At 40.9% G+C, this 20,812-nt stretch overlaps 1 protein-coding gene across 7 annotated transcripts in view; it reads left to right on the plus strand.

Annotated features, from left to right (window-relative positions):
• Window positions 1-20,812, plus strand: part of vti1a (vesicle transport through interaction with t-SNAREs 1A) — a 94,889-nt gene that overhangs the window by 50,877 nt on the left and 23,200 nt on the right. For 4 of the 7 annotated variants that reach the window (XM_029847440.1, XM_029847469.1, XM_029847431.1 and 1 more), the window contains 2 exons: window positions 12,854-12,924; window positions 16,376-16,437. In XM_029847440.1, the coding sequence (XP_029703300.1) occupies window positions 12,854-12,924; window positions 16,376-16,437 (133 nt within the window). Of the gene's footprint in view, window positions 1-12,853; window positions 12,925-16,375; window positions 16,449-16,527; window positions 19,119-20,812 lie in introns of those variants that run through there. The other 3 variants (XM_029847459.1, XM_011621702.2, XM_029847449.1) reach the window with 2 other exon arrangements.

Consider the following 20,812-nt stretch of genomic DNA (forward strand, 5'->3'; position numbering starts at 1 on the left):
TAAGTTTAGGTTAAGAAGCTGGATAATACATTAGACCTACACAAGTCCTCACACAGATAGAAGTACAAAGGTGTGTGTGAGATCCTAATGATGTTTTCCTCCTCTGCTCTATTGGGCTGTCAGAACGGAGCTGGGACTGTCACATACACAGTTTCGGCATCCTCCAAATCTTGCTGAGAGGTCATTTTTCAGTGTCAGGACAGACAACTCACTGTGGCACCAGATAGATCCAGGACACACTGGACTCATTATTCCCTGTTTGCATATGTCTCTGTCACAGAAATACAAGTCAGCATGTACCGCGTGTACAAAAGTCTTGAGCTGAATATCTGGAACACTACTTGGTGTTTTGTTACCATTAGCCCAATCAAACTGCATGCTCCTACAGCTAGGTGTGTTAGCATAAATATACCGTCTACCTTTTTAAAGCAAATCAGAAAGTGACTTGTTTTGTTCAGAAAACATTTACAGAACCAAGTTGTGAGTTGGATTTTATGCCAATCCACACTTTTAACCTTGCCTTATCTCTTTGTGTCTATGATTCTATCCACTCTTGCTCTGAGCTCTCCTACCTTTCAACAAGGTGGGTCACCGTTTGGGTAAACATGTGGCACATGGACGGACTGCAGACCTTTCCTCCAAGAGTGTGGTATTTGCATCTGGACTATTAGTAATGACGGGCCTCCTGTGAATGCAGAGGAGTGGCAGGTTGAGGGTCTGACAGGTTCTAATCGCTGTTGGTAGCCAAGGAATGTGCCTGTCAACCCCCCTCCTTCCTGTCCTCGCCCATTGATGTTGATCTCTGATGTGCCTCTTTTTCTCTATTTAGACTTACTAAGCAAGTAAAACATTCTTCTTTTCTGCATCCGTGTTCTTTTCTTTACCCCTTCTCTCCCCCTGGCTGTCCTCCATGAGCAACTACCTTCCAGTGTAATTCTTTTTCTTTTCTTCCCCCTTTAAGAACCCCATCTACCTCTCTCCACTGCTGTGGACACCTCTGACATTCTTTGGGCACAAAGAGCCTGTCCTGGTTTTTCTCATGGTCAATGGCAACTTTCCCAGTTTAATGATTTGCCAAAGTACATTGTCCAGTATAATAATATATTATAGTTAATAAAGAAAGGTTTTGTTCATGGAAAATCTGTCTTTAACTGTAATGCTTTTTTGAGATATCCATGTGCTTTGTAAAAGTAAGATGACACACTCAATTAATTAGCTGTAATATTGTGCATAAAGACTTTCCATAGAATTTCCATAAACCTGATAAATGTATGTCTGTCTGTAATTGAAGCAGCTTTCTCAGTGAAACGGGTTATTTTGTTTGTTTTCTCCAAAACAAAATAGCAAAATTCAATACAGCCTTTTTCTGACCTTGTTTCCAAATGAATTATTGCATCTATGCATAACTAATCATTTTGATCATTTTAGAAATTAAAAGGACTGAGATTGAAGACAGAGAGAAACTGAGACTTGCATTGCCCAAACTGTGGCTTCCTAATAGGATAATGTAAATTACTGTTAACCTGTGACACTGAAAGTTGACTCCCATCAACTCCATATTTGAGTTTGCTTAAAAAGTTCTTATGTTGAGCATTATAAAATATGGAAAAACTCAAGGGTGTGATGTCATCACAGACTGCTTATGTAAATTCAGAATGAACTTATCTTTATCTTATTTTCGTATGTTTTCTGAGAATCTGTGGGTTGTTTTTTTTCCACTACTGTCATATTCGGGGTTTCAGGGAGGGTGTCGGAGCCTATCCCAGCTCCATCTGCATATGGGCAAAGGCAGGTTCCACCTCTGAATGAGTCGCCAGCTCATCGCAGGGCCCAATGTGAGCATTTGGGACTTCAGTAACTTGCTCAAGGGTTAGGGTTAGGGTTGCCTTAACAGTGCTCTGAAGGGGTCCTGACATCACCCCCACTACCACAACACCTTCCATGTTTTGTCCCCTCTGCGGTTTGAACCGAGAACCCTCCGCTTCTCAGCCCAGTCCCCCACAGACTGAACTCCAGCTTTCACTATTTTACTATTGTCGGGGAATAAAAGGGGATATATAGGCTGACACAAGAAATTATTCATTATCCACATATGGATTGAATCATTAGGGAGAAAAGAAAGCTAAATATAAATGTGAAAGTGCCTCAAAGAAAAACAAGATGGCCAAAAGAACTTTTCAGGTTCAACACAAACTTGCTGCTTTGCCTCACTTTGGCATGGAATAAGGGTGGCAAGGCTTTGCCCAGGTGCCGTCTGTGCCATTGGCGCTAAAGTGTGGAGTAGCTGGCACACTTTGGGCATGGCTGCAGCCCCTTCTTCCTCAAAGGCTTGCCTCGTTTCCCTTCTTTCCCCCTCTCGGTCCCTGCTGCTCCATAGCCCAGGGAGCTCATTAGGCCAGACTTCCTTTTCATTTAATCCATTTTTCATAGCCTAAAAAACAGTCCCTGATCTTAAAAATCCTGTCTAATTTAAGCCTGTATGTTGGGGAAAAGCGTAAAAATATCATGAAAAAGCAGGCCCATGCGTGCTTTTTCATATTTCTGATGTCAAAATTAAATGTTTTTTCTAGAAACATGCTATGGCCAGAATGGAATACCACTGAACCGGAGCTATGCAAGCAGTTCTCGCAGAGTTTTAGACCCCAATAGGCAGCATCCTATTCCATCCACTTCCTTGTCTGTAGGTCTTGTGGGAGACCAATGTGTTAACTTGGTCTAATGAAAACATTGGTAATAACATGCTTCCTTTCCCTTTTCTTTTAATTATGTATTTCCAACTGGTTTCTAGAACCCCCCCCCCCCCCCCCCCCCCCTGTAGAATTCCAGCTCCACTTGTTGTGGAAGTGAACTTTCATTTGCAACTGTGATCCTGGCGGGAAGGATCCGTTCACAGCAAATATTGCTTTGCCTCGATATTTCTCTTCTTGAAACTCTCTTCTCTGAGCATCATGTTATTATTTTCTTCTCATTTTTACATATTTTTCAGGATTTTTTTTTTTGAAGAAATATAACCAAATTTCTATTATTTGAAAAAATTGGAGTATAAATGCTATTAGTATTTAAAAGGATTTTCTGTCTAACCTCTGCTTTCTACTTTCTCATAAATCCAAAGTTTACATCCTCAAAAGTTTGAGACTTTGTCCTTTATCTCTCCCTGCATGAGGACAAGCCTCTCTGCCATTTCCTTTTTTCCAGGAAACCATCACAGCATTAATATACCTCCCAGGTACAAAGCGTTGATGAGTCCCTGTCTCCTTAGGCTGACACTTATATCACCAAAGGTCTAAGCACACAGGGTGAGAGACACTGAGGGGTGGAAAGAAGAGGGGGGAGAAGCTGCATGCATATCCATCCAACGGATGTGGCGGAATTGTTAAGCAGTCTTGGCTGCCCTCTCGTTAGCCTCTGAGATGCCTGGTGACAGAGGTGAAGTAGCTGAAGTTGCGGTGGGGTGAGAGGGGGAAGGCTGGTGCCCCTAAGGGTACCGTGCCATGGTCGTGCCTGGCCAGGACACGGTGCCACTGTCTCCCAACCCTCCACTGTTAACATACCTTGTGCCCCCAGCCACTGCAGGAAGAGTCTGCCTCACATCTGTCTCAATTACAATGAGGGAACTGAGAATGCAAAGGCTGAAATGGATCTCCTCCTCCCTCGGATCCCGATGATCTTGAAAATGAAAGGAAGTGAAATTCCCCTTTTATTTTTCATGGAGAAATTTACCAAACCTGCATAAGTGCAAAAATATTAGATTAATTTCAAATGGCTCTCGACCTTGATTCTTTTATTCCAGACTATCAGTCTACAGCATGATACTGTATTTCATATCCTGAGTTTCTGTAAGGCTTCTTTGAAATCATTTAAAGAAGAATTGCTAGAATTGCCAGCCTTTGATTGTTAAATATGAAAAGACAGTATTCTTATTATCGGGAGTTGTCTTCAATCATCGTTTCTCATCAAAATGAATTACACTTGTTATGATCTACATAACACTCGGGATTAATCTCAGTAAATGGTTCATTTTTGTCTTTTAGTAGGAAAAAAAACAGCTCCACAGCTTAAGATGCAGTTTTTCTGTCAACAATATTTTGGAAGCTTTGCACATAATTTTCTTTTTCAAAGATGTTTCTCCTCATATCCATGAGGTTGCTTCACTTCTAAATGAACTGTTGGGATTCCCACAAAACACTACAAGTAGTCCAGTTGAATTCTTTTAAGTTTTCTCCAACCTGGGTAACTGAAAACATTCACCATACCAAATAATTTAAGTTTATTGTGCTTTTGTGTTTATTTGTTGTCTGCTGTCTGTGGTGAGTTCACTGCTCCTACCGCACCGTTCCTACTAATGTTGTGCTCACTGCATATGTGACAGCTTGGCTGCGGTCTTATGCCCAGAATCGTATCTTTTCCTATAGACCTGCTATTTGCTGTTTGTGTATGTTAATTTGTTTCAGTGTGGCAGAACTGAAAACCCAAATGATGTGTTCTTTGACATAGATTTGTATATTAGTATCATTTGTGCACAGTTTGTACTGAAGGATGTGAAACCATGAAGGGATTAGAGGATGCGCTCTCACACTATACGGTGTTGTAGCAACGTATGCTGCTCCTGTTCCTGTCAGTCATGGCGGTTGCATACATCATCGTCCGCCTGGATAGAAAAATGACACGTGGCCAAAAAAGACCCGATGTGAAAGAAGTCCCCCCTTCTTTGTGGTCCACCTGTCTCAGCAACACTGTGGCAAGATCAGCTTTGGCAGATGGCCTACATTATTCATGAGAGGAACATAAAATCTATCTAAGGTTGTGTTATTACAGACTTGTGTGTCTTTTTTTTTTCCCCTGTGTTGAAGCGGGCCACATCATCATGCGGTAAGAATCCACGGGGAGCCTCGCCAATCACAGAAACTCTCCCCTACCCTATTGTCACCTTCATTGGCAAACTTCAAAACAACAAAAAAGCAATTTTGTTCTGCAGCAACAGTGACGCTGTGTATTGTTCAGTAATAGATTAAAAGCAAATGACTTGCTTTAAAAGGGGGAATCCAAGACAAAAGGGAGCGACAGGCAGGAAAATATTAAAATAGGACCAGCTTCTCAGTGAGACAATTGAGTTATAATATGTCCTTTATGAATAATTAATTTGATGGTGGTGAGGTCCCTTAGAAGGTAGATTAAATTAGTTCTGCCATGTCTGAAAATGTAGATATGCTTCATTAGCGAGGGAGACAGTGGCAGACATATGTGTTTTACTTTTCGATGAGGAACGGGAGACAACCTTGTCACGTCACCAGTGCTGCACCATGTTATATTGTGTTTGTGTCACACTTCTTCAGGAATTTAGCCTGCTTGTTGAAGAACATTGATTTTAAGTGTCTTCCCTATGGATCTAGATGCATTTATACTTTTGTTTTTTGGCACTATGAGTGGCCAAGTTGACACCCACTATGCATTGTTCTATTTGCACAAGAGCCAGATTTTAAAATTCTTGTCTATAATTTAGGCAAAAACAAACAAGTATTAAATAACTTTTCAAGTCGTGTGTGTTCAGACTTGAAATTGAATCGTATTCTTCTCCCTTTAACTCAGCTTCTGTTAAGTTAGGAACTGAATGTGTCACTCTTTTGAGTCCCCTCGTATTCTCCTTCTAAAAGGAGGGTTATTTCCTTGTACAAGAGCAGGAAAGTGTGATGCATCATTGAACACTTGAGTGAAGCACAAAATATGTTCTGTTGCTTTTGTGCTGTCACACTCAGTATTACAGTGGAATCAAACGATGAGGCTTTAATTCCCCTGTCAGAAGAAAACTGTATAAAAAAGTCTCGCTTTTAGTAATTTTAGCATTTCTCTTGATGTAAGGATTACAGAAATATGTTTCAAGATTATGCTGAATTATTGTATTGTTTATTATTTTGCACTAATTATACATTGTAAATGTACATTATCTGAGTTTTATGATAGACAAACGACATGTCCAAGGTGTATTACGGACTATTGTCTAGTGACTGATGAACATCACTTAGTAATAAGCAGCAGTTAAAATGGATTGATGAATGGATGGAACTTTCTTTCTGCAAGTCTTTTCAGTTAGGGATGAAAAAGAAGACAGAACATACCTGCTATGTTAAATGGTAGCAATAACCTGGCTTCCATTAAGAGACTGAACTGACTGCACTTGTGCAACCTGCCTTTCACTGAACTGCTTCAACAAGCTTTTTTGACCCTTTTTGGGAACCTTTCCTCAGCTCATGAGTATTAATGAAGTTGAAGTTTGAGGGAAAAAATCTTTAAGTATTTCCAACTGTCAGATCCTGTCAGTGCAACCACTTCTAATGGCCCACGCCTTCCTTCCATTCAGGCTAATGTTTGATGTCTCTCTTTCATGGCCTCCTTTTTTCCCATTGCTAAATTGCTGCTGACAGTCCTGTGTCCCCACAGATTGTTTGTTTGTTTTCGAGCATGCTTGTTTTACATATCATCGACGTAAACAGGGATTCGTTTAGCGCGCCGCTAATGGGGGAAGGAAGGGAGTGGACCATTGCTTTCTTATGTTCAAATAGGATGTGATCACGAGTCACGCAGCAATCTGTTGTAGCGCTGTAAGTGCTAAGGAACATGTAGGACTTTTGAGAATCTCCAAAGCGATGCCAAATCTTTTCTAAAACTAGCACAGATTTTTTCAGATGTCTGAACGACTTGACAGGAAACAGCTGGGCTGGAGCAGTTGGACTGTGAAAGGCGCCACGTCCTCATCGTTTTAAACAGGCATACTGATCAAGCCTCGATCAAGACAGACTCCTTTGTGCCTGCTTCACTCAATGTTTTTCTCGGCTCTAACTCACAAACAATAGGGGCCCATTGGGGGCAAATCCAACAAAAGAAATTTGAGTTATTTTATTTATTTAGCAGTAAAAAAACGTATTATCAGCAGGTGCTGAAGTGCTAAATATTCCTAGCACACCAACAACAAAATTGAGGGAGTCTCCCAACAGGGGTTGTCAAAACATGCAAATGAGCTTGACTCCAAGTCCGATTTTGACAAACATAATTAAGGTGTTCCAATTCAGGACTTGTTAATAAAAAAGGCACTAAGCATCCCCCTTTACTAATCGTAAAGCCTTTAAGCGTTGCTTAAATGTGTGTGTGTGTGTGGGGGGGGGGGGTTGTGTTTTCTCCCCCTCATCTCTGAGTTTATTGGATAATGAACTGTTGTAGAGCGTTAGATCTCCTTTTGCAGTCTTTCGCAGAGTTTGAGGAGATAGGCAGGGATGAGCTGCCCGAGGTGTGGTGTTGTACAGATAATTAAAAGGCAAGAAATTTGTGTTTCGCTCTTTGATCTGCCTGTCAATGTTCTGATTAAAGACGTAAAAAGGCTTTAATCAACAGTAATGCGATGATTAGTGCTCCTAAACTGTTGAAAACGCACGTCAAGTTCTCGCTCCCTTTTCTCCGCCCTCCATATAGATATGCCTGAGTCCATTTCTGACAAACTTTTTTGGCTGAATTAAGCAGTGGATGCTAACTCAAATGTGCCTGATTTGAACTAACTGACCCTGTTCTCTACATTTAGTCTTTGTCAACCTTTCAGGATAAATTGGCTCTTCAAGGTTCAACTGATCTTAGAAAGGACCATGACAACATGTCATATTTCCATGTCGCTGTGGTTGTGATAAAATTAGAAAGGTTGCATTCTAGAGTACTTAATAATTTACTTTATTTGTTATGCTGTGCTTGCATAAAATATTTAAATTTAAATGTTGAAAGTTATTTGTTTGGTTGTGTTTTTTTAATTCATGCACTACTTTTTAAGTCAAAAAGTGCCAAGCACAAATGTGTGACACAAATGTCAACACCATGAATAATGCATACACAGATTAACTCGTTCCAATGTGACTTTCAATTTCAGGTTTTTTTTGGTTTGCTTTGTTTTGGTTTGGTTTTTTTGCTTTGTGCTTCATACATTTTTTTTTTTTTTTTTTTACAATTTTAAAAGTTTAATCAACACATTAAAACATCTTTTTCCCAGCACTGGAAATGGAATTAATAGGCCTGCACTGATTGACCAGTCAGGATACACATAGAATAGGTGCATGGTCTGACCAGTCATCTGTTGAAATTCCTTTTTTTAATTGAAGTCCTGTGAAAAATAGCTCCTGCCCACATATTGTTGCATGTGGGGCAATCACAGCAAGAACCCAAGTCCATTAGTTTTCATTTGGATGCTTCAGTAAGACTGCTTGATTAAATCCAGGCAATTTTCTCACAGGAACCCTCACTTACCCCTCATGCTTGTCAGCCCCCTGCCACCAGCGGGGTTGTCGTTCAGGTTAATTTAATCTGGTTTGTTAGAAACGTTAACACAATAGCTTTGTGGTCAACTAGATTCCCCGGCACAGTCTAACAGCTTGCTGTATTTTATTATGGCATAACTTTGCATATGAATGCCCTCAGACATTTGACAGTATTAGAAAATACATTTACAGTAAATGGTGCATTTACATTTTTTTTTCTAACCAAAGGCAATCTAACATAAGAGTGTCTGCAGCTGTGTCTACGGGGACATGTAGGTAGGGGTAATTTCATAAATGTAAAACAAACTATTCCTTTCCAAGCCTCATCAATTCTCATTGAATGAATGTGAAAAAGGCTTTGCTGTTAAAAGACATGTAACTCTGGTGATCTGAAAATTTGACTTTGAGGCTGAGGTGAAGGGAAAAGAGGAGGGGGAGCTGAATAGAAGGAAAATGTGCCTTTCAATTCTCTCCACCCCAGCATAGCTTTAAACAAATGTTTCTATTACCAGCTGCTCTCCTACAGGCCCGGTCATTTATACCCATTAAAGTTGCGTCTTATCACCCATAAGACACCCTTGCGTCTCTCTGTCCACCAATTGTCTATAATCAGCCATTTAAAATGGCATCGGAAATTTCTTTTGCGCTTTGCTTCGGTCTGACAGACAGGCAAACGCACTGGGAGGAGGAGGGACTGGTGAGCCGAGCGGGATATTTTCTATGGAATGATGAATAGGCCAAGTTGAGTGTCTGACTAACAGAGATCTGTCTTAATCAGAAGTGATTTGTCAGAACAGGAGCTCTGCGGGGTCAGGGCGCAGGCGATGAATAATACAGAGCCTGGCGGTGTGAAGAAAGGCCCCAGAAATCCACCCTGACTGCCCAACGCTGCTCATGCACATGCATAGGGACGAAGCAATGCATGGGCTAAGGCTTCCCGGACTGTTGTAGGCAGGTTTCTCCTTGTCCAGAATAGTGCTTTGTTCTCGCAATATTTCAAGTGCTTTCAATTCTACAAGTTCTCCGCACCAAGGCTACTTTTAAAATGCATTACGGAGTGAGACAAGGACACTAAACACACGATTCAGTGGGTAAAAAAGTAATTTTTCTCAGACAAACAAAACATGCAGTAGAAGCTTATAGTCTTCTCTCCTGTAACACTGCAAAGCTCCAAGATTCATGCCACCATGACTGAGCACAGTGCATTTCCTCATTTAACTTTATTCGCTTGAGAATCACGGGTAGGTGGTGTCTATAGTTCCTCTGCTGTTTTGGAGTGTGTGGCTCATGTGAGCGTAAGTTTATGGTCTCAACTGATTAAAACTACCTGCACTGAGCCTCAGAGCACTACACTGTTGGGCCTTGTACCCTCTCAGGGTATAGAGCTGACAGGCAAGCTTAGGAGAAGGAAAAGGTCCCCACAACACAAGCTGTAAATGCATTTAAAAACATCTTCATGTAGGTTTCTTATTTAATTGCTTTTATAGATGAAATTGACAAGGTTTGCAGACTTCACATTTGGACTGAGATTACATTTCTAGGGTTTCTCTGGCTTCAACCAGATTTACACATCTCAACACTGTAGCTTTACTCTCTTCTATTTTGGAGGTAAAGGCGAAAAGAGAGAATAGAAACGTAGGGGTTCGTGTAGGAACAAGTATAATTAGTAAAATCACCTTTTTGTCATTAAATCTACCCAGGAAAGTGTTTCCTGTATGCATCTGGTCATTTACTTGATGGAAAATACTATGAGTATTCTCTCCACTGAGTCAGATGGTCACAAGAGAGTTCCCCTCTGTTACTCTATTAAAGACTTTTGTAGTCACAAACTTGGGCAACAACTGTAAATTTCTCCCATATCAGCAGCGGCTAGAGCTTTTGTCTTCTTCAAAGTAGATACATCTTTGTAGCTTTGTAGCCTGTCCTGCTTATTTTGCTTCTTAGAAATGTGCTCAGTCAGCTATACACAGATTAATAGTGTATATCATCCATTTTCTAAAGACTGATTGGCTTATTTGTTCTAATTATTACAATAATACTGGAAACATTATCTTAATTATCCAGCAAATATATTTAGCTTCCATATTATCATATTGGCAAATGCTCAGGTATCAAGCTTGGATGAACACTGGAGATGGATTATGTTGTGTCAATAATGTGCCTAATTCTTCATCCAGACATTATTTCACCTCTCAATCAAATTTATGCCTTCAACTTACCTATACTAATTCTTTTCTACAGTTACATTAGCGAAAAGAGTTAAATTAAGGCTCTCTGCAGCTGGTATGAGTGTAATGTAATGGAATAATGGGCTTGTTAAATGGGCCTTGGGGGATGGGAATCTTTAACAAGTGAGTCAGAGCAAGGCCTCTGGGCCAGGGTTATTTAAATTGTTAATAGCTGTTTAAACAGGAGGGGAATATTTTATACACTAACGAGCAACAAGTCCAGGCATTAGCCATGAATTAGTTCTTCTTGTCTGCATCATATTTTTATTATATATTTATTGTAAAAATATGTATAAATATTACAATATTCCAGTTTCCATTTATATAACGCCAAATTACTAATGGGCAACAGTGGTTTAGATAGGCGGTGACAGTTTTAAAGTGGAATTATTGATAATAATTAAATGGCATATTACATCAATGTTAATGTTCTCTTTTATTTGAAAAGCCTAATATTCTTACAGACTTGTAGTTTTGATGATGTTTAACCACAGAAAAACAAGCCAAACATGCTTTCACACAAATTAAGCAATATATTTATATTTTACTCAGAGCCTTGGACAGTTAGATTAAAATGAGATGTATGGAAATGTGGATACACACCAGTGAATGAGTAATGCACAGGAAATATACACAATAAACATGATAAACACCATCAATTTCCCTGGGGGGGGGTGGGAGGGTTTGTGGTTGTTGCATACACGTCTAATGGGTCATTGCAGAACAGGAAATTCTGAAAGGGACAATGAGAAATTTGGGGGGATTGGAGACACTTTAATGGCCGCACAGCAAACTAAAGTGCTTATTTTAACAAGCTACAATGAAACTTTTCGGTCAGAAGTTATTGTGTCTGCAGTTTTGTGTTTTGTTTTACTCCTCATTTACATAAAATCCTAGATTATTGGCCTCAGGTTTGTTTACCGGTGTAGGAATAACCGTGCTGAAGTTGCCACGTCGAAGAAAATATTTACATTTTAGAGTTTACATCTGGTACTGTTGCACAAATCGTGGGATTGTGGCTTTTTTCTGATGGAAAGAGAAATAGAAGTCATGTGCTGTCTTTATCACCGTGATTGTCAGGTAATCCAGTGGATTTATCTTCCCCATCCAGTTTTGTGTACAATGAAATTTAACAAATTGCATTGTAGTTTGGCCAAGTTTTGAGCTATCTTTTTTAACCTGTTACACATTTTTAATGATGCCCTCGGTATCAGAAAAGCTGTGCTGCTGCTCCTGAAGCCCTTTTCATGCTCATTTATTTTAAAAAAAGAAAAGAAAGAAAGAATACCATAGTCCTGACAGAGATTGATAGATATGCTTATTTGTCTCTTCAACAGAAGACTTCCTCTACAACTGCCTTCCTGTTTTCACTATTGTTCATCTCCAGTGGGGACAGGGGAGGCCTTGTATCTTTATGGTTATTAATACCCACACTCAGTCTTTTAATCTGCCCTATTTGTCACAAGTGACTGTCTGACTGCACTGTTTAATCTGGGTATCCTTCAATCTGTCTGGTCCCAGATTAGAAATTAATGAAGGCAGGAAGAGAGACATTTGAGTCAGTTATTGTGTAGAAGGGCATAAAAGACGGGATGAATTGAAGACGCATGTCATTCTGTTCAGAGCGCTTTATTTTTTTTCCTCCACTTTTGCCTGATCCTCTTCCTCTGTCTCCCTCCATCTCTCTCTCTCTCTCTTCTCTTGTTTAGCTGCCAGATGTAGCCCATTTTTCCACTGCTCCCCCCAAACAGGCGCTCAGCACGTGGGCCCTTTGGTGTGCGGCACCTGTGTAGTGTAATACAGTCAGCAACTGTGTTGTTTATTCCGGATTTGTTTGGTGCGCTTGAAAGCCTGTCTTTGATCCATGCAAAGATTCTTCACTTCTTTTCCTTTTTTCTCCCCCCATGATTCACCATCTACCTCTCTTATTTTTAAACATTAAGGGTGGAGCAGTATGGCTACAGTGATAGAACCAGTAGGTTATTTTAAGGGGGAGCTGGGGGGCCTCATTTGGTTTATCTTATTTTCTTTTCCCGTCCTCAACCCATGGGACAAGAAAATGACAGTGACCACTGACAAGCTTGTCAGGTGCCTTGTCAGGGTTTTTTTTTTTTTATAACCATGCTAAATGTGTTTACAACAACTGACAAGAGGCATTTTTTTAGAAATGGCTTAACGAATAATGCCTTGGCCAACTGGACGCTGCTGGCAGAAATGATAACTTTTTTCACCCATAGTAGCTTTTATAAGGTTTTGAAAACACTTACTGTAAAGTTCAACTTTAGGTTAAGATCATTTCTGTCCGACGTGCCTCTCATTACAGTGCTTCTATTACAGAGCAAGTGGGTCAAGAGATCCTGACCAACCTGCACACTGACCGTGAGAAGATCCAGAGAGCCAGAGAGAGGGTGAGTGCAACAAATGCCACGTTTACTCCCTCGTCTGTCTGCTCTAACAAGTGTCTGTGAGAATGTAATGATGTTAGCAGTGTGAATTAGCGTTGACAGAGTTCACCTCTGTCTGGTTTCCTCACACACATGCCTTATATACAGTATGTGCAGTTTCCTATTTTTGACAGTTATGTAACAGTTATCTCAGAGCAAATATCATATTTGAATTGTGGGATTGGTTTTTCAGCCTAAATGTCCAGTTTAATTAAAATGTTGATCTTACTGTGCCCTATGTAGTCAGTGTTAGCTTGTTTTCCCCACCTGCTCCATCACTCCGTACTACTTTCCCTCGGATTCCCTCTCCCCTCAACCCCATCTTCATCCAACCATACCGACAGGTAGGCAGACACAGGGAAAAAATGAAAGCAAACATAGGAAGGGGTCTCAGCACTGGCGGTATCCTCAACGCAGAATGCTTAAAGACCCCAACATGGCAGTGGGCCTTGCACAGGCGATTTCAAAGAAAATCAAACGTCTCCTTTCAAAATGGTCTTCAACGTCTACTGAGAAAACCTTCTCCCTCTTTTTGGCATTTACTTTCCCTTTCTGTTCTCCCATGAGTGTTCTTTAGTGAATCCCCCCCCCACACCCCCCCACACACACACGCACATTGTCAGCATTTAAAGGCAGCAGATGGGACCAAAACAAAATTCATGACGTAAAGACATGACAAGGCTGGTCAGCGTCTTCTTTTTACACTTCCCAGACAAATAAGACGAAGCGATCATAGTTTACATCAATGCTAGTGTGAAACACTCACGCAAATACATGTACCCACAAAAACATCGGTTAACACTGTAAATCAAAACCAAATTCCTGTTTTCTGGGGAGGATAGAGGCTATTCTGTACTCAAATGGTTAATGCGTTCCCCCAGATGAATAATTCTTCATCTCAAATTAATAAAACATGGACCAGCATCCCCAAAGCCCCTGATCTTTGCATGCTTTATGCATTAATCTGTAGCCACACATTAGGGAACTATGAATTTAAAAAAAGAAAAAGGGTGCCTTACTACTTATCCTTAACTAATCATTCTAACCACAAGAAGAGCCAATAGTTTTCCATTCTTCAAGGACTAATTTGTAGTTTTCATCTTCAAACTGATGTTTTTTCCTGTTTTCTGTAACCTATAAATAGAAAGCTTATGGATCAGATCAGATTGAACTGCACTAAAATATGGGGAATTTTAGGTAAAAGGATGAAATATTAGTTTAGGTGAGGCAGTGAAAATGAAAGGAAAGAAGAACTGATTCATATATATTTTGGGAGAACATGTGAAGCATCTGGGGAGATGAATCTGTGGGTAGAATCAAGCATCAGACAATTGTAGGACTTGTTGTCTTTGCCAGAGGGCCCAAACCCCAGGTCCCCCAACTCCAACCCTTCAGCACTTGTATCCTTGGCTCTCACAACCTGCATCACACCAACCTGGCTGCCAGAGGGAAGGAAAAAAGGATAGAGGGAGAGAAAGGAAGTAAAGACAGAATGGGAAGAGATGCTAGACAACAGAGAAGGGAGATGACTACAAGATGATCTGGGCCAAAGAGGAATAAAGATAGAATGATTTAAGAGGAAGCTTTGAAAGTACAGTACACTATAAAGATAGAAACATACGTCTGAGCAGTTTTATGGGGGAACAATCTTGACTATCCAAGAAAGGTGTGAAGCTGAATGGTGTAAGATTCCTCTTCACACTCACTCATTGTCTATTTCGAAAAGCAGCTACAGTTAGAAGACACTGGTACACACTGATAGCTCCTCTCCTCAGTGAAGTGTTAGCATTTCCCCCCACCCCCACCCAGGTTGTGTCCCAGTAAATGTACAAACACCTCACAAGAGGCTATAGGAAGGCCAAAAAGGATAACATGAGCCAAGTCGGGCCTTTTTAACACTAGAAGTCCCAGAGAGGGGCCATTTGGCCTTTTTACCTAGAAAACCCACAAGAGGGCCAATTGGCCCCAAGTCCCCCCTGTGGACACTCATTTTGTTATGGAAATGTGGCTGTTAGTGGCACACGGCCGGAGCCACTTGAACCTGTGTGGGGGAGGGGACATACCTTACAGCTCAGGAGGTTCTTTTGAGAGCAAGCTTTAGTTGTGAGATGGATAAATACCTCAGTGAACATAGCCATAAAGACTTAAACTGGACTATGAGCTGTATGCGGAAGTGGAAAGGATCAACAGGAAGGAAAAGCCATGCATTATGAGTGAAATACATTTGAGCAGTCACTCACAATCCTGGCACTGCCATTGCTCCTTTCGGCATTTCCCACATGTATATCGGTAGCAGTCAACACAGCGCACAGTTGCATGATTGTCCTTACATTTAATTTTAGCCTGACACTTGGCTCTTTTTCCTAGTTGTGGTGTGGAGGGTTGTTGCCGAAATAATTGTTCCTTTTGGGCCTTTTTCATACCCACGTGGGTTTGAGCCAACTCTCTTGCAAGCTCCAGCAGGAACTCCACCCGTCTCTCCTGCCTCCCGGTGCATAACTGATAGAGCACGTGTGCATTCAGTGCTGCCATATCTATCATGTTATAGAACACTGCTACTGGCCAGCGCCGTGTTCCTGCGCGGAGAGTGTACTCTCGCACCATCTGGTCCATGACATCGACGCCGCACTTTGTTGTGTTGTAGAGTGTGATGGTGTTTGGCTTCTTTTTGGTGGTATCCTGTGTTTGAATCATGCTGTGCATGCTGCTGACATTCACACAGAAGTAGCCAACATGACTTCACCACTGTAAGGTGTGACCCCCTCACCCCACACACTGCCACTAACAGCCTCATTACCATAACAAAATGAGTGATTAGTGTATTCGGGAAAAGTGGTCGGGCCAAATGGCCCCTATGTGGGTCTTCTACGTAGACAGAAAAATGCTGGGACTTCTAGTGTTAAACACGACAATTATTAATTACCGGTTGTGTGTGTAACTAGGTGTGTTTAAAACATTTGTTTGAAGTATTTTAGAATTGAAAGGTTTAATTGACTCTAACTATTCGTATACCTCTAGTTTAGAGAAATCTGTTAAAATTATAAGGCTGAGTTACACAGTGAAACGATGTTTTGTAGCAGTGTGAAAGGAGTTTCCAACGTTGGATGAAAACATTAGTTACTTTAAAGCAGGTAAAACAAGGCTGCACAAAGATAATAACTATAATATCTCTATTGCTGTAACCTTCCTTCTTCTAATGTGTGTGTTTATTGGCAGCAGATTCCGCCTCCATTATTCTCCTATTCCGATCTACAGCGTGTCCATTGTGTGCTTTAATCATATGTTTTCTGTCTCCATTACTAATATAATGAGGCAGTTGTTTTGTGTAGGCAGGGCATTGCATCAGAAAATATTTTTTACACTCTTATGAATTTTCTTGAGTTAACCTGCTTGCCTAATCTCACCCTCCCCCCAGCTGAGAGAAACAGACGCCAACCTGGGCAAGAGTTCCCGCATCCTCACTGGCATGCTGAGAAGGTAAGACACAGGTAGGGACACTGTTTCCGCACCTCTCTGTGTGTATTGTGTCCTAACTGTTTTTCTTTATGTCACCCTCCTTTGAAACAGGTCATAATTAGTTCAAATTGATCCACCAATTCTTTTTAATTGCCTAATACTGCATCATCACTTGCTGTAGATCACAAAAATTAATAGATAAATGAATTAGTGAGCCTGTGATGGCCAAAAAAAATTTGTTTGAGGTTTTTCTTTCCGTAAAAATGGTCCATTTATCATTTGGAGTTATTTTATTTTTGAGCAGTTGATTTTCCCCCTTTAATGAGAGTGGCTTTAAATTAAATTTGAATTATAATTGAATTGTTCAGGTGTATTGTCTGTAGGTATTACAACTTTGCAACAGTGTAAGTGTACTTCTATTGCAAGTGTACTGTAGTTCTATTGTAATCCCCTTAAGGTTAGTGGGTAGGCTGAGAAAGACCAAGCGTGAACTGTATATATCTCTGTACATCTCTTCATTGTCTTTTTTTCCCGCCCATAAAAAATCTTCTTCAATTTCCTGCTACTTCAAGCAAAAGGCAGTTCCTCGCAATCATGCGAATACAGGCATTCGCACGCAGATCCTTCAATAGTGCATTGTCTTCTGCAGCCACCATCTAACGCACATGCACATTGTCAGCGCACACATACACAAACACACACACGGTAATGTCTTGTCACATCTCCATTTCATAAAGTGCCTGTGTGCCTAACCCTGAACCATAACGGTTTTGTTTCTCGTGCTTGCTTTCTTGTTTTTTCTTCTTCTGCCCATCGCCCACTGTGGATTTTGATTAAGAGTAATATGTAAATGACACCGACTAAATGTAAAATCCGGGGGCCAGGAAGGAAGTGCCAATTGAAATAGATGCTTCAGTGCCCGTAGACAATTTGGAGGGCGGCTCAGAGTGCGGTCAGCACTTACTAGAGAGGGAAGGCCTGAGAAGGGCTGTGACGCCGACTGTAACCAATATTTCTGCATATGTCTCCATTTTGTCAAGCCTGATTATGGGAAGAGGAGAAAGACTGCAGGGGTAGTGGGTGCGGGGGGGTCAGCTTGCATGACGCGTCACCCGAAGCTGTCCAGAAATCATTCATCATTCCCTCCTCCTCCTTCCCTCTCTCCTTCCCTCCTCCCGCTCTGGTGCTGAAGTAAATAACACACTTATTTAAATATTATCATATTAATGTTAAAGTTCAGCTGTCACCTAATGGGGAGACTTAATCAGATGTAGCATTTAAAGAGGCGAGCTGCCACATCCCCCGCCTCCCAACTCTCCAGCCCCCTCTTTTGACATGTTTCTTCTTCTCTGGTTAGCACCCGCCCAAATCAGGATTTATGAGGCCTTCGGTGAGAGGGGCCTGGCTCCAAGCATCTCACAGTACCACCCGCCTTTCTGCTTGATGGGAGCAGCACGTACATGCCAAACAAAAAGTCCTTCATTTTGTCTCTTTGTGTTTTATAGTAGATTTTTTTTGTTGTGAGGATGTGGGCTGGAAAAAACGAATCAGAACTCATTTATACCCAGAGATACAGAACTGATTGCAAAATGTTCTGGTCTATTCAACAGTATCTCTCCCAAACACTCCCTATAGACAGTTTTCTTTTTTTATTTTAGTATTTGCTCCTCCAGTTTTGCTTGATTAATTACATGCTTGTGACATGTCAGTTTCTTTAAAATATATTCAAAGTTGGGGATGGCTTGTGCCTCCAAAGGTGACCGTCACTAAAAGGAGCAAATTCTTTCCTCCTGTTAGCTAAACAAGCATTTTATTATTCCTTATGAGCAGAAACATAGTGTTTTTAATTTGAAGAATTATTTGGCACTGGCATAGTAAAAATATACAGGGTTTGCCTTATAAAATGCTTTGGTCTTGACCAGGTCAAATGTACAAATGCCATCCACATTCACTTTATTGTTCTTGAAACTCTTAAAACTTTTCTGGAATGTATTTTGTGTTGGATGTAACCCCAGTAGAGAGACACTTAGACACTCATTAAGCTAGCTGTCAGGGTTCAAGAAAGCCAATTAACTTTCAGGCTCTCTGAGTAACACTCAAATTAAGAGACATTGAGAGAGAAAAAACACATATCTCAAATAGCTGTTGCTTTGTTTGAAAATGAATCCGTGCTAATGTCTGTGAAACTCATCACTGTCATTCAGGGTAATTGGTATTAATCAGGGTCTCGAGGTGATGTTGATCATCAGGGTTGAGGTTGATAACTAGTCTCATCCTCACAGCCAATATTTCATTTCAGCGGTGTTCATCTAGTTAGTGGATGTCACTTGTACTGTTGGTCATCCAGTGTCTTTATTTTTTGTTCATCTTTGACTCACATTTGTGAACACTTTTTGGTTTTAATTAAGACATCACACACATTTAATCATCGTCGTCACAATAGCTCTCATATGTTTTTTAATCTTAAGTGTTACTTAATTAGGTTTTTATTATGGTTGACTTTAAACTCAAGGCCTTATATTTTAAGACCAATGGACAAATGGCCAATTCATTTTTAGAAAATGTGCCCTATGACTGTTGCCACAGTCTTCCCGGTTTTAGAAGGACCATTGTAAACATCTCACTCTTCATAGTAAGAGAAGTCAGGAATTGGATGCAGCTCCAGACCCAGTTTTGACCAATAGGGCTCTAGGCAGCATCATGGAAGGAGGGGGCATAGTGAAGGGCAATGAAGTGGGAGGGCGAGGTGGTGGTGTGTGGGGGGGTGAGTATGTATATTTTGAAGCTGTGGGGTTGTCTGCTCTCACTGGCAACTGATCCCACATGCAGGTGGTCGACTCAGTCGCCAGGCAGATCAAAAAGTCAAGGCCCCGGGTGGACCTCCCTTTGAAATGGGAATGGGGCCTAGATATCAGACAGAAAACATAAGCAAGCTCCCAGCCACAGAACAGCTCCATATTCATGGCTAAGACTGGCAGTAGAGATGGGCAGGCAGGATGGACAGTGCCTCAGCCTTCAGAAGAAGACTCATTTATACTCTGGACACTGATTAAGAGATCAGCCCATAAACCCCACTGAGGTTGATGCACCCCCACTCTTATCTAGATGCTGAGCATCTTCCCTGATGTGTGTCACAATAAGCCATTTTAACGCCATAGCTAACAACATTTCTCTGATTTTACACTGATATAAGAGAAATATTTCAAGAAAACATTGCGGAGAAAACTAAAAACTGTTGTTTCTGTGGTATTGCTGCTGTTTTTCGAGTGAACAATTGCATTATTTTTATGATCATTATATATGTGTAGTTCATCATTGCTTGTAGGAAAATCAAAAGTTTAAGTCTGGCTGTGTAGTTCACAGGAAACCATTTTTGCCTTTTGATAGGCAGCACAAACCCAAATATGAGCATTTTAACGAGACAAAGGACTCCAGTGCGTGACCTCGGAAAAGCATATGAGGAAAAACTTTGATTCCCAAAGAGCTCCAAGTTTTGCACATCTTCTGTTTTATTGGCAAATATATACTCTGTCTTTCTTTCTACTCATCTGTGGAATATTAACTACTGGGATATGTAGGTCACATAATTAATGGAATTCAGCTCTACCAGTGAGCTGTGAGGGTTGGGTGTCTTAGGGTCTTCTTAAAGTCCTGATAAGGAGTAGAACAAGAAAATGATTACTTATTTATTCAAGATGAAAAAATTACCAGATTAGGTTGGTAGGTGGTATTGTTTTTTTGTGTTGCCTTTTTTATGATGTGTTGAGGTAAATTTAATCCAGTCATTCCAGTGATGCAATTTTGCTTTGTAGACGATGCATCAAGAGTCAATCATTCTTCATAATTTCTTTAGCATGTGTGTGTTCAACCTGTGTGACACAGTTTAGGAATGCCCCATTTGTTCCTTCTATTTTGTATTAAAGCTCATCAGAGTAGCCCTAGCTGAGCTTCATTTCTCCTCTCCCGTGAGTGGCAGTTCAGTCCCAGTAGATCCGTCCCTCTGATCTCTTCATGTTGCTACCACGATAATTCCATGTGCTACATTAAAACACGTTCCCTTTGCTTTGCAATTTGTTCAGCCTGGCATCATTACCACCCCGCTCAACCCCTCACTGAAGCATTCCTCTGGGTCAGTCCCATCCCTGGCCTTTTCTGCCCCTCTACAGTAGCATTCTGTTCATTTTGTGTCCAGTCTGGGTTTGTTTTGGCAAAAGAGCAAAGGGCAAAGCGTGATTCCTCCAGTGCAACCCTTAGGTAAAGTTACATTCGAGCAGAGCACAGGTGTTGTGAGTATGTGCATGCATTAAGATAGCATATTGGCCTACTTTGTTGCATTTGTCCTGTCTCCTGTCCATTTTAATTGAGCAAGAATAGCAAAGAATGTGTTTTCAACACA

This window comes from Takifugu rubripes, chromosome 1, assembly GCF_901000725.2.
Source record: "Takifugu rubripes chromosome 1, fTakRub1.2, whole genome shotgun sequence".
Classification (NCBI taxonomy): Eukaryota; Metazoa; Chordata; class Actinopteri; order Tetraodontiformes; family Tetraodontidae; genus Takifugu; species Takifugu rubripes.